The sequence below is a fragment of the Mchenga conophoros genome, linkage group LG7 (genome assembly GCF_057382185.1).
Source record: "Mchenga conophoros isolate Kocher_MC1m ecotype Shallow Benthic linkage group LG7, M_conophoros_male_GT1.1, whole genome shotgun sequence".
NCBI lineage: Eukaryota > Metazoa > Chordata > Actinopteri > Cichliformes > Cichlidae > Mchenga > Mchenga conophoros.
In genome coordinates, this window is record NC_140532.1 from 50,273,897 (window position 1) to 50,285,919 (window position 12,023).

Below are 12,023 nucleotides of genomic sequence, written 5' to 3' on the forward strand. Positions count from 1 at the left end.
TGGACCCCTTTTTTGCCTCCAGAACTCCCTGAAATTTTCATGGCATAGAGTCAGGTGCTGGAAATGTTTCTCAGAGACTTTGGTCAATATAGACATGATAAAATCACACAGTTGCTGCAGATTTGTCAGCTGCACGTCCGTGATGCCGAACCCCTAATCCCACCACATCCCAAAGGCCATTTGAGGACATTGGACTCATTGTAATGATCAAGAAAACAGAAGATGGGTAAACTGTGGTCATAAAGGGGCGGACATGGTCAGCAACAATATTCAGGCAGTCTGTGGTGTTGCTCTGTGGTGCTCAGTTGATACTAAGGAGCCCACATAAAATATCTCCAACACCTTTATACCACCACTAGTCTGAACTGTTGGCACAAGGTAGGATGGACCCATGCTTTCATATTTGTTTACCTAAATTCTGACCATATCATCTGAATGTTGTGGGAGAAATTGAGGGTCAGACAAGCCAACATTTTTCTAATGATCTATTGTCCAATAATGGTGAGCCTGTGTGAATTGTAACCTCAGTTTCCTGCTCATAGCTGACAGCAGTGGTTCCCAATTGTGCCTTTAAGGTATGCCTTCTGCATATCTTGGTTGCAACAAGTAGCTTTTTGTGTTACTGTTGCCTTCCTAACAGCTGGAAACAGTCTGGCAATTCTCCTCTGACTCCCAGCATCAACAAGACACTTTTGCCAAGTGAATTCACTGCATATTATCTCTTGTCCAGGCCGTCCTCTGTAAACACCAAAAAGGTTAGCGCAGGAAAGCCCCAGTGGATCAGCAGTTTCTGAAATATTCACACCAGTATATCTTGCACCAACAACCATGCTACCTTCAGAGTAATTTAAATCACCTTTCTTCCCTATTTTGATGCTCAGTTTGAATTTCAGCAGTTTACAGTCATGTCTGCATCACTAAATACATTTGGTTGGTGCCATCTGATTGGCTGATTAGATATTTACTTTAGCAAACCAGTTGAATAGACAAACCCAACAAAGTGGCCCTGAGTATATCAAGTAGTTCAAATTACCTTCACCTCTTTCTACAGTACAATGCTACTTGCACACTTTCTGTGCTGTCAGCCATCAGTAATATTAATTCACCAATATATTACTGCAATATTCACCAAAGTTTTCTAAACTGCTATTATCAGCTACTATCATATTTTTTACTTAAGCCAGTAAAACACTTTCCCCCTGTTCATGTATCCTCCGCAGACAGTACCTTTCCTTTCCTGAGGAGGCGTCTGATTTCCACTCTGTCCAGATGCCAGCCTGGGTTCACCCCACGGTTGTCATGGCCAATACGAATCTTCTCAATTACATCTCCGACATCTTCTAGCTGCACAGACAACAGAACACTTGGATAAACGGACAACTTTCACAAGTGCAGTTCATTGCTGTAAATGCAGAAACACGCTCATGACTTTGCTGTTCTAGTCCCCAAAGCAGGATGAATGTATTTATTGCTTCCCTTATTTAACTTACCTCAACAATAAACATGTCCTCAGCTCCTCTCTCAAAGTACATTCTCCTCTCCCTCTTGTTGACACACAGGGACTTCTGCTGGGTGCACACTGCATCTCGGCCATACAGGATGATGAAGACGTCTGCGTCTGTACCGGCTCCAAACACGTCACTTGTGAAGATTTTGATCTCATAAGGAACGACTATAAAATGGAATAATAACCAATTAAGTTACACTTTTAATACAGTTAGAATATGGTGCACTTTTCTGACTTACATGGTGTGTAAAACTCTGTTTGAAGAGGATTAGGGAAAAGCTCCCTGACGATGGCTCCATCATCCTCTCCTCTGTCCAGCCAGCGGCCGCAGGGGAAGTGTAGTTTCTGTCCCAGAGATGGAGCATCAATCTCCACCCAGTCAAGAAACCAGCCTGCTGACCCTCCCCCTTAAACATTAACAGAAAAGACTGTGATCATTTATGTAGATGTAGTCGGAGTATTTCTGCATTATTCTCGGCACAGGCAGCCAGTCGGTCCTAATGTACCATTGTTGTCGTGTCCAATACGCAGCTTTTTCAGGGGTCCGAGGTCCACGGCCTCCACAGTGAACACATCAATCATACCTCGCTCAAACTTGTTCTTATGGGTCTTTGAAGCCTTCAGGTTAATAATTCCTGTGGATACAGAACAGACTAATTATCATTTTAAACACAGAAAGCAGGCAAAAAGCGCAGCAGTCACTTCCAAAGCTACCTGTGTCATCCTTGGTGCCATACAGGATCATAAAGACGTTAGCGTCTGTTCCTCCGTACTTCTTGTCACCAGTTTTTATCCTCACTGTGTATGTTGTTGACATGGCTGCAGGAAGAAGTTACCACATTTAATAATCTCTGTGTTATATTTCTCAGAAAAACTCAGAAAACGCTCAATATCTGACATCGGTCAGACACTTCTTTCTTCGTACGCAGTAACGTTGCTCTCACCTTTCTGTTCCAAACCAAGAGTAGCTTCAGAGTCATCTTCGTCATCATCATCTCCCTTCTTCATGAACGCCTCATCCACAGGAACAAGCTCTCTGGCAAGCTGTCTGTCATCCTCATCGACAGCCAGCCACCGTTTGCAAGGAAAGAAGTACCTAAAATATATATGCCAGGACACATAACTTTTCCATGTCAAAAAATTTGTTTAAAATATTTCCCACTTCACACCACACAGTGGTGCTCTAGCACACACGCAGAGGCTCTGTCTGCTATGTAGCATGGGGATTTTTTGTGAACCCTTTGTGTTTCTGAATTTGTGTCTAGTATGACTCAGCAAAGTGCAAATTTGCTTTCTCCATTAAGGGGTCCGTTAAACATATAACATCAATGTGCTGGTGACATACGTGGTGTCATCTTTGTTGTCCACAATCTCCACTCTGTCCAAAAACCAGCCGGCGCTGGCCTGGCTGTTGTCATGGCGGATCCTCAGCTTCTTCAGGGTCCCCAGGTCGACTGCAGAGATGTCGAAAACGTCCTCCTACGTCGCCCGCCAACAAGCCCGGTGACAAAGGGTCAAGAAATGCCACAGGTTAGCGGACCATGAGAACCTCATCACTTATTCATCTGATCTTTGTTTAACCCAGAAGGCTACCGAAGCCAAACATTTGTTTGATGAGAGACTTTGCCAGGAAAACAGTATCAATTACAGCAATCCTGACAATGCCAGACGGCATTGTCAGGATTGCCTGACACATCCATTGCCTGACACATCCATGACGGCATTATAAAAACATCAACATGAGATTTAGCATTTTAATAAGGCTGATTTTTAGGCCTTGGTCAGGTCGGGCTGCCTGTTTCCCCCATATACAAAGTCTCTGCAAAGCCAATGCAATATCCTTCATGGACAGACACGGTAGTGATATCCATATTCTCCTTTAACTCTTTGCAAAATGTCAATACATGAGTCAGTGCGATTCAGTTTTCTTTATATAACACTAAGTCACAATAACAGTCACCTCAAGGCTCTTTAAATTGTAAGGTAGAGATCCTATAACAGATGATCCCCTATGAGCAAGCACTTGGCAACAGTGGGAATGAAAAACCCCCTTTTAACAGGAGAAAAACTCCAGCTAAACCAGGCTTAGTGAGAGGGAGTCAATACCACGACTGGTTGGGGGTGAAGGGAGGAAGACAGGAAAAATCAAGAGTTAACAAATTGATTTCCTTCGGATTTTCAGCAAACCGGGTTTACCTGGCCTTTCTCAAATTTGTTTAGGTTGTTGGATTTCTTGAGGTGTCGCTCTCCCGTGTCGCCTGTCTCTCCGTAGATGTTGATGTACACATTGGCATCTGTCCCTGCCCCCCACATCGTCCCAGTGAACACATGTATCTCATAGGAGTTCACTGTCGGAGAAACACAGTAAATCATCAGCGACATTATGAAAATGCACATGAGGGCATTGGCTTGATTTTCAGGCTCACGGGCTTCAGCAGCAGATATCAGTGAGTCAACATGACCACATTCATGCTCTACTTACTCTCCAAGTCGTCATTATCCTCAGTCAGCAGCTCAACCACAATCTCCCTGTCCTCCTCATCCCTGGCTAGCCAGCGGTTACAAGGAAAAATAAATGTCTCCACCACTTCCTGCAGTTCTTCAATTATCTCCACCTCCTCCTCCTCTTCCTTCTTCTTCTTTTTCTTATCTTTCTTCTTGTCCTTTTTGCTCGTCTCTTCTTTCTTCACCTCAACCTGCACCATAGCCATCGTCAGGCGCTTGATGTCCACAGTCTCCAGAAACCATCCGTCTCCAATACCCTTCCCGTTGTGGTAGATACGTATCTTATAGATCTTACCAACATCCTGAGCCTCAATCTGGGTTGCAGACATGAAACAAAAGTCAAACCAGCAACTCAAATCTCTGACAGACGTTGACATAACCTAAGCAGTATTAATACAGACCTTAAAGATGTCAGTGGTGTCACGTTCAAAACTGTTGGAGCGACTTTTTAGAGGCAGAACTTCAGTTTTTCCTTCATATCCATAGATCTGACAGAAGACTTTGGCGTTAGTTCCACCTGCACGCACGTCACCTGTGACTACTGTCACTTCATAGTTGATCACTGTTATAGGCAAAAGGATTAAGCATTATGAGAAGCAGTGTATCTCAACCTATCACTTTAAAAATGATTAATTCTGGCTGTGCAAACTGTTTTTTGCTTTTGTGCCTTTTACATTGTTCAATGTCCAACGTCTCGCTGGGATAGAGCTCCACCTCCACCTTTCCATCAGCTTCATCTTTACAGAGCCACCTGTGACTTGGGAACATGTACTGCTTTCCGTGAACCGGCACAGAGATCTGCACGCTGTCCAGAAACCACCCGGCCCGCAGTCCCTCGTTGGTGTGACCTATCAGAAGTCGGTTGATCTGCAAGCATCAGAAAGCACACAGGCAAAAAGAAACATAAATAAATGTCTTAATGTCTGTCTAATTACATGCAGTACAAGTCTTGCAAACTTACCTTCCCGATGTCAGAGGTTTCGAAGGTAAAGATATCCGTGCGACCTGTCTCAAAGTAGTTCCTGAGATCATTGTCGGAGACTGCTAATATCACCTTGCTAGTATCACCCTTCTCCCCATACAGCTTGACGAACACCTTGGAGTCCGAGCTGGCCCCGTTCACACTGCCTGTCTTGATTGCTATCTGGTAGCTGACATCTGAGGAGTGAAAACAATCGGTTTAAAAAACTGATGTATGCCTACAAAACTGGGCTTTTTAAAATGTTCTTGTGTACTCACTGAAGAGACGCAGGCCGTCTCCCGCTGGAACTAACTCACGGACAATCTGTCCATCATCCTCATTACGGTCCAACCACCTGAAGAAAAACACACATGTAAATGTACCTCAATGGCGTAAAAACAGAATCAGAGGAGCCTTCCTACACACTTAGAAAATCCCTGGAAATGGAAATATTAAAAAGATGACATAATATTTATGTATTCATAACTTCACTGGAAGAATGATGCTATAGGACTGACAGAACCTCTGAAGCCACTGAACAATAAGAAGAGGAAAGAAGAGGAAACAGACAGAACATGATATTAACTGACTTACATTTTAACGGTTACATTTTCCAGATTAAAATCCCAATCATTAACTTAATAATTACAAAACATTTAAGTGGCCTAACATTATTCATGTAACAATTTCCACACTGAAAGTGGGAATCAACTTTCCCTGACTGCCAAATCAAACAGACAGGAGGAGGTAACACTGCACCTCAGCCTTGTGGTTTTGGCACCACTATTAGAAGCACAGAGCTGGCCACATTCATTTAGTCTCCATTTGTAATGGCACACTCGTCCATCAGCTGCCTAACTATTTACACGCAAGCCACTGGAGAGCTAGTGAAGGTAAGAGCGGTCAATTTACAACACTTAAGAGAGATTTCGAGCTGGTGGGAGGATTTTGTCTGACTGGATTCTGTCTGTGTTGGTTTCAGAAGAAAGTGGACACTACAAAATGTATGCAATTTCTGTATATAAAACATATATAAATATGTATGTAATATACAAAGTAAAAAATTTTACACTTCTTGTGAAAAGATTGACATCCATCCATCCTCTTAGTCAATTCAATGTCGCCGGGGGGGCTGGAACCTATCCCAGCTGACTTTGTCAGAGAGGTAAGGTACACCCTGGATAGGTCGCTAGTCTGTCGCAGAGCTACCACATAGAGACAAACAACCATTCGCACTCACATTCACACCTATGGGCAATTTAGATTTACCAGTTCGCCTAACCCCACTAACTGCATGTCTTTGGACTGTGGGAGGAAGCCGGAGATCCACTGAAGAATATGAAGATGCTAATTTAACTGAGACTGATCGGGATGAACACAATTAGAAATTAGTATATCTCAGGGTCTCAGATTGAGTAGTTTGGAGGCAAAGCGAGGAGGCATAGTGGGTATACTGGACATAATGTTGAATACGGAGCAGTCAAGCAGAAGCGAAAGAGGAAAACTACAGAGGAGGTTCAGAGAAGTAGTGAAGAAGGACGTGTAGCGGGTTGATGTACCAGAGGAAGATGGGAGGGATAGGGTGAGTTGGAGGCAGATGGTCTAAAATGTCACTGTGTGTGCGTGCATGTGTGTGTTTTATTTAGATGGATTTAAAAAAATAAATATTACTCATGATATAACATTATCCAGACATGCCTGGTAAGGACATGAGGAGGAAACAGTAGGAGCTGTGTGAGGCTACTAAAGGCAGTGCTATAACATTTTTCTGTCATCATTTTATTATAGATTAAGTGCAAGAGTTGTTAGGTGTGGATAATTAGATTATAGCTTATTGCAATAGCAAGTTGTGCCTTGTTCTCACATATTAAGTGGAGAGTGATATATGAAATGATGGGATGGAAGGAAGAAGAGAAGCAAAGAGTGATTCACAGGCAGAGCCTAAATTATTTCTCACAGTTTTTTGTTGCCTTATGGTTCCAAGCGCTGTCACCAATCTTTGCATTTTGTTATTATCTCATGACACTTGTTTAATCAGCTACCATCTCTCCTATGGACTTTTTAATGTCTACAGTCTCAGATCAACACAGCCCTGCCCTTCCCATATTAGATTCTTAATGAATGCGTGTTGTTGTTATTCAGCCTGGTTCAATGTGCCCCTTTTTAACTTTGAGCACCCGCCCCTTTAAACCTCTCTGCACGGCCCTGCTCCAGCCAACGATTGGTTAACTTAACCTAGCATAAAAACAGGAAACAGGAGAAAACTGCTAGGCCACTGTCCAAAGTTCAAACCTGAGGAGTTCTGTTAAGTGATTTTTAATAGTGTCAAGCATCCTGCTGCTTCTAGTGCTTTTAGTTTAAGATTTAGCATATAGTGACAATGAAATTAATAATCTGCAAAGAAACCATATCTGTGAGAGCATTTGAGTTATTTGGAAACTATTGTCTTGCCTGTAACAAGGAAATTCAATGGCCATACTCTCTGGCTGGCCTTCCTCCCTGACCATCACCTTATCGAGGTACCAACCGCAGCCTCCACCACGGCCGTCATGACCCACACGGACCCTGCGCACCTGGCCCAAGGATACGGACTCAATGAGAAACTCATCGTGCTGAGGGAAGAGAAAGAGACAGCCATGTAAAGATGCTTGCTGTGCATTTCACACATATTTACTTAATTATTGGGTTCATTCTTGTTTATTAATACACTCACGTTTCCCTTTTCAAATTTGTTAACGTTGTTTTTGCTCATAATCATGAGTCGATCGCCCGTCTCACCTAGGTCACCAATAACATTGAGGAAGACGGTGGCATCGGTGCCACTGCCACTGACATTTCCTGTGCAGATGGTGACTCTGTACTTAATCACTGAAGAAACAAAGAGAGAGTAAAGGAGCTACATTCACTCAAGACATACTGTTTGTAATTGACTGTGAACATGGAGTCTGAACATCTGCAGTGTTCTGCAGAGCCCTCTTACAGGGCAGTGGCTCATCAATAAGTACTCCTGTCGCTGGAAGCTCTCTGACAATCTCATTGTCATCCTCGTTGATGTCCAGCCAACGGCCGCATTCAAAAGAATATTTCTCCATGGTTAGCGTCTTGAGCAAGGTGACCTGCAGAAAATCATAATTTGGTTCACAATATTCCTTTCAAACAGGACTGCAGCAATGACAGCATCTAAACTGCTCAAAAAAAGAAATAAATAAAGGAATGCTTTGAAAACACATCAGATCTCAAAGGGAAACAAAAGTCTTGCTGGATATCTATACTGATATGGCCCTGTCCAGCTCTTCTAGAGTCCCTGTCGCTTCCTTGCTCTTGAGGCTGTGCTGGGAGACACAGCAAACCTTCTCACAATGGCATGCATTGATGTGCCATCCTGGATGAGATGGACGCCTTGTGCAACCTCTGTAGGATCCAGGTATGACCTCATGCTAACAGCAGCGACACTGAACCTAGCCAATGCAAAATTAGTGAAAAAACAGCCAGAAAAGATGAGGAGGAAAAACGTCAACCTCTCCAACTGTTAATTTCATTAACACCAAAACAGCTGAAGCTGATGAGATCGGCTTCAAGGTACATTGTTTACTATTTCAATACATAATAGCATGCTAGCATTTGTCAGATAAAGTTGAAGATATAAAGTTAAAGCAATCTTTAAGGTTTCACTTAATAGTTGTCAAAGCACGGGAATCAACAAAGTCCAAAGGCAAACATTCCCAAACAATTGCTGAGATAGTTCACACCGGAGCGAAGTGTTGAACTGGTCCAAAGACTTCAACATCCACAGTACAAGTAACACTTGCTCAGTGCCAGATTCATTGCTCAAAGGTGACCCTGTACAACAGACTTAACAGCTTATACTGACAATTTTTTCACCTTTCCTAAATGCCAACCAGCGAATGGATGTCTCTTCTCGTGCCAGATCCGCAGTTTCAGCAGTCTCCCAATGTCTGGCATTTCAATCTACAATTATCCCCAAATGTAAAATAAGAATGGATAGTTTAGGAAAAAAGTTTCTTTGACAGACTTTATGATTATTGTGCTAAATGAACAATAGATGAAGCTGTTTTATTCACCTTATCAGGTGAACTCAAGACTTACCATGAATTTATCAACCTGGCCTTGTTCAAAACTGTCCGAGTTGTTTTCTAGTTTCATTTCATCAGACTTGCCCTTCTCTCCATAGATCTGCAGAAACACCTGGGCATCTGTCCCTGCCCCTTTTACATCTGAGGTCCAAATCCACAGCGACCATGGGTACTCTAAATGGAAACAGAGTAAGTGTGACACTAAAGTACATATAGAAGATTTATGTTTTGATGTTTTATTCACTGAGTAAAGCAGAATGAAGACACCCACTCATCTGTTTTTTCTGCCTGAGAGAGACCATCTCATACAGCTCCCTCTCAATCAGCCCATCTCCCTCATCCTCATCCAGCCACATCCCACACGGAAACGTCTGCTCTATCCCCGTGAACGGACAGTATATAACCACCTGGATGAGAAATGGTTGATGGATGTATGACACTTTGAGAAGTGATCTGTTCATACTTAAGAAAAAGAAAAAAAATACCTTTTCACAGTACCATCCAGCACCAACTGCGCCATTGTCGTGCCCGATGGTGACCCTGCTGAGTGGGCTCATCAGTTCACAGATCTCCACATTGAAGATGTCGATGAGACCGCGCTCAAAAGCCCCGCCTTCAAGGAAGACTTTGCCGCTGTTTTTTATGCCCTTAGCTCCATGCATCACCATGTGGATCTTAGAGTTGGTCCCCGCACCCCTCACGTTTCCAGTCATCACTTGGACATTGTACACAATTCCTAAGGAGCGACAGGAAAATACACGACACATTTTTGGTCCAAAGTGTTAACACTGAAATTAACATTGGCATCATCATCATCACACCAGTAGTCTCTTCTAGCTCCTGATGTCCTCTTGACTCATTTAGTAGCTAAATGCTCCACTACATTGACTAAGCACCCAGTGTCACACCTGAGAAAAGAATGTGCAGTACATTTTTAGAGCTATAAACTCTATTGAAAAAAGCAGGTGAACCTGGTATATTTTACTGTTCATATAGGTCCACCACTAACAGTGTTCCCTTTAAAAGTTTCTCAGGAGTTTATGGTTTGTTTGTTTTTTTCTTTATACCTACAGTGGCATCAAATAGTAAGGTGAGTCAACTCTAAGGGTTCAGGACATAATGAAAACAATCTGGTCTTTAGCAAGTCTTAAATTTAGGCCAGCACAATCAAATGATCAACCAAACATGGCATATTACACAGTGTCATTACTTATTTTTTAAGGGGAAAAAAGCCAAAATGCAGTCCACCCTCACTCCTTCGATTAGGATTAGGAGGGTGACGAAATGCACTTGATTTATTGATCATTAGCTATTGTGATCACGTCTATAAAAGCAGAGGTTTAGTCAGTGTGCTGGTCAGGAACAGTGAGGGGTGTGTTAACACAAAGCCAAGGAGGAAAGACATTAGCAACGATCTTAAAGAATCAGTTGTTGCTGTTTAGCTGGGTATTTATGAATAATTTAAAGCCCATCATTCCACAGTGGGAAAGATTATTCACAAATAGAAAAGACAGTTGCCAGGTGGAAATTACGGTAAAAATCCCCTCTTGGTAAGACTGCTGTGCTCAGAGAAACAGCAGAAACCCAAGAGCTACATCACAGACTCTGCAGACCTCAGTTAGCATGTTAAATATTTAAGACTAAACAAGTATTGTTTGTTTGAAGAGGCTGTCAGGAGAAAGTATTTTCTCTCTAAAAAGAACATGACAGCGTAGCTAAGGTTTACAAAGTAGCATCTGAACAAACCACAAAACCTCTGGTACAATGTTCTCTCGAGACCAAAGTGAAGCTGTTTGGCCTTAATGCACAGAGGCACGTTTGGCAACAACCAAACACAGCAGATCAGCGCAAATGCCTCCTACCAACTGCCAAACACGGTGGTGGAAGGTTCATGATTTGTTTTTGCAGCTACAGGACCTGAACACTTTGTACTCATGGACTTGATTGCAAACTCATCTATACACCAAAGAATCCTATAGTCTCATGTGAAGCCATCTGTCTAAGAGCTAAAGCCTGGCTGAAACTGTGTCATGCAATAAGGGAAAGATTCCAAGCAGAACAGCAAATGTAAAACAGAATAGCTAAAAAGAAAAAACAAACTGGTAAGACCTGGTAAGGACTAGATCACTTTTTATTATGTCCTGATATGTAAAAAATGGACATAGTGTCTACTGTCTTTTTCTGCTCTTTTCTACAGCATGTCTTTTATCCTGTTTTCCTTCTCTCACCCCAACTGGTCGCAGCAGATGGCCGCCCCTCTGTATCTGGTTCTGCTGAGGGTTGCTTCCTGTTAAAATAGTTTTTCCTTCCCACTGTTGCCAAAGTACTCGCTCATAGGGGGTCATATGATTGTGGGGTTTTTCTCTGTATGTATTATTGTAGGGTCTACCTTACGATATAAAGCGCCTTGAGGCGACTGTCGTTGTGATGTGGAGCTGTGTAAATAAATTGAATTGAATTGAATTTTTGCCATGACTGTTTACATGCTCTCCACTGTGAATGAATTTTCGTAGAATTTCAATATTTGACCTAAAAAACCTCTACATGGGAATAGAAATACTTGTCAGCATTTGCAGTTGTAACAGGGCTGTTAAAATTCTTCAATTTTAAAGATGTTACGAATTTGAAAAACTGGCCTTTTAGCCAACTGTCTCCACAGACTTTGAGCTTTATACATTGGTCCAAAAAGTCCATTTATATTTTAATATTATCCACAGTAATTTTGCATCAATTTGAACTATTTGCAATTTCAGTTACCCTCGAAAAATTGGTTCCAACAGTTTTTTTCTCACCCATTGGCTGCGTGGCTCCAACCAACACATCTCTCTGTATTTTGCCATCACCTTCATCCAAGGCAAACCAGTTATACACCGGGAATTCGTACAATTCTTTGTTACCCATGTCATCTATTACCACCTACACAGGAACATTACACACTATCATCAGCGTTTTATAT

At 42.3% G+C, this 12,023-nt stretch overlaps 1 protein-coding gene across 4 annotated transcripts in view; it reads right to left on the reverse strand.

The window, feature by feature from the left end:
• loxhd1a (lipoxygenase homology PLAT domains 1a) overlaps window positions 1-12,023 on the reverse strand; it is a 34,925-nt gene that overhangs the window by 11,227 nt on the left and 11,675 nt on the right. For 2 of the 4 annotated variants that reach the window (XM_085279952.1, XM_085279954.1), the window contains 21 exons: window positions 11,860-11,983; window positions 9,553-9,803; window positions 9,339-9,474; window positions 9,081-9,241; window positions 8,856-8,942; window positions 7,954-8,089; window positions 7,687-7,841; window positions 7,425-7,585; window positions 5,252-5,328; window positions 4,974-5,170; window positions 4,687-4,879; window positions 4,414-4,574; window positions 3,990-4,326; window positions 3,704-3,855; window positions 2,853-2,986; window positions 2,452-2,603; window positions 2,222-2,326; window positions 2,014-2,142; window positions 1,747-1,914; window positions 1,491-1,672; window positions 1,228-1,344 (listed from right to left, as the gene is read on the reverse strand). In XM_085279952.1, the coding sequence (XP_085136078.1) occupies window positions 1,228-1,344; window positions 1,491-1,672; window positions 1,747-1,914; window positions 2,014-2,142; window positions 2,222-2,326; window positions 2,452-2,603; window positions 2,853-2,986; window positions 3,704-3,855; window positions 3,990-4,326; window positions 4,414-4,574; window positions 4,687-4,879; window positions 4,974-5,170; window positions 5,252-5,328; window positions 7,425-7,585; window positions 7,687-7,841; window positions 7,954-8,089; window positions 8,856-8,942; window positions 9,081-9,241; window positions 9,339-9,474; window positions 9,553-9,803; window positions 11,860-11,983 (3,315 nt within the window). The remainder of the gene's footprint in view (window positions 1-1,227; window positions 1,345-1,490; window positions 1,673-1,746; window positions 1,915-2,013; window positions 2,143-2,221; window positions 2,327-2,451; window positions 2,604-2,852; window positions 2,987-3,703; window positions 3,856-3,989; window positions 4,327-4,413; window positions 4,575-4,686; window positions 4,880-4,973; window positions 5,171-5,251; window positions 5,329-7,424; window positions 7,586-7,686; window positions 7,842-7,953; window positions 8,090-8,855; window positions 8,943-9,080; window positions 9,242-9,338; window positions 9,475-9,552; window positions 9,804-11,859; window positions 11,984-12,023) is intronic. The other 2 variants (XM_085279953.1, XM_085279955.1) reach the window with 2 other exon arrangements.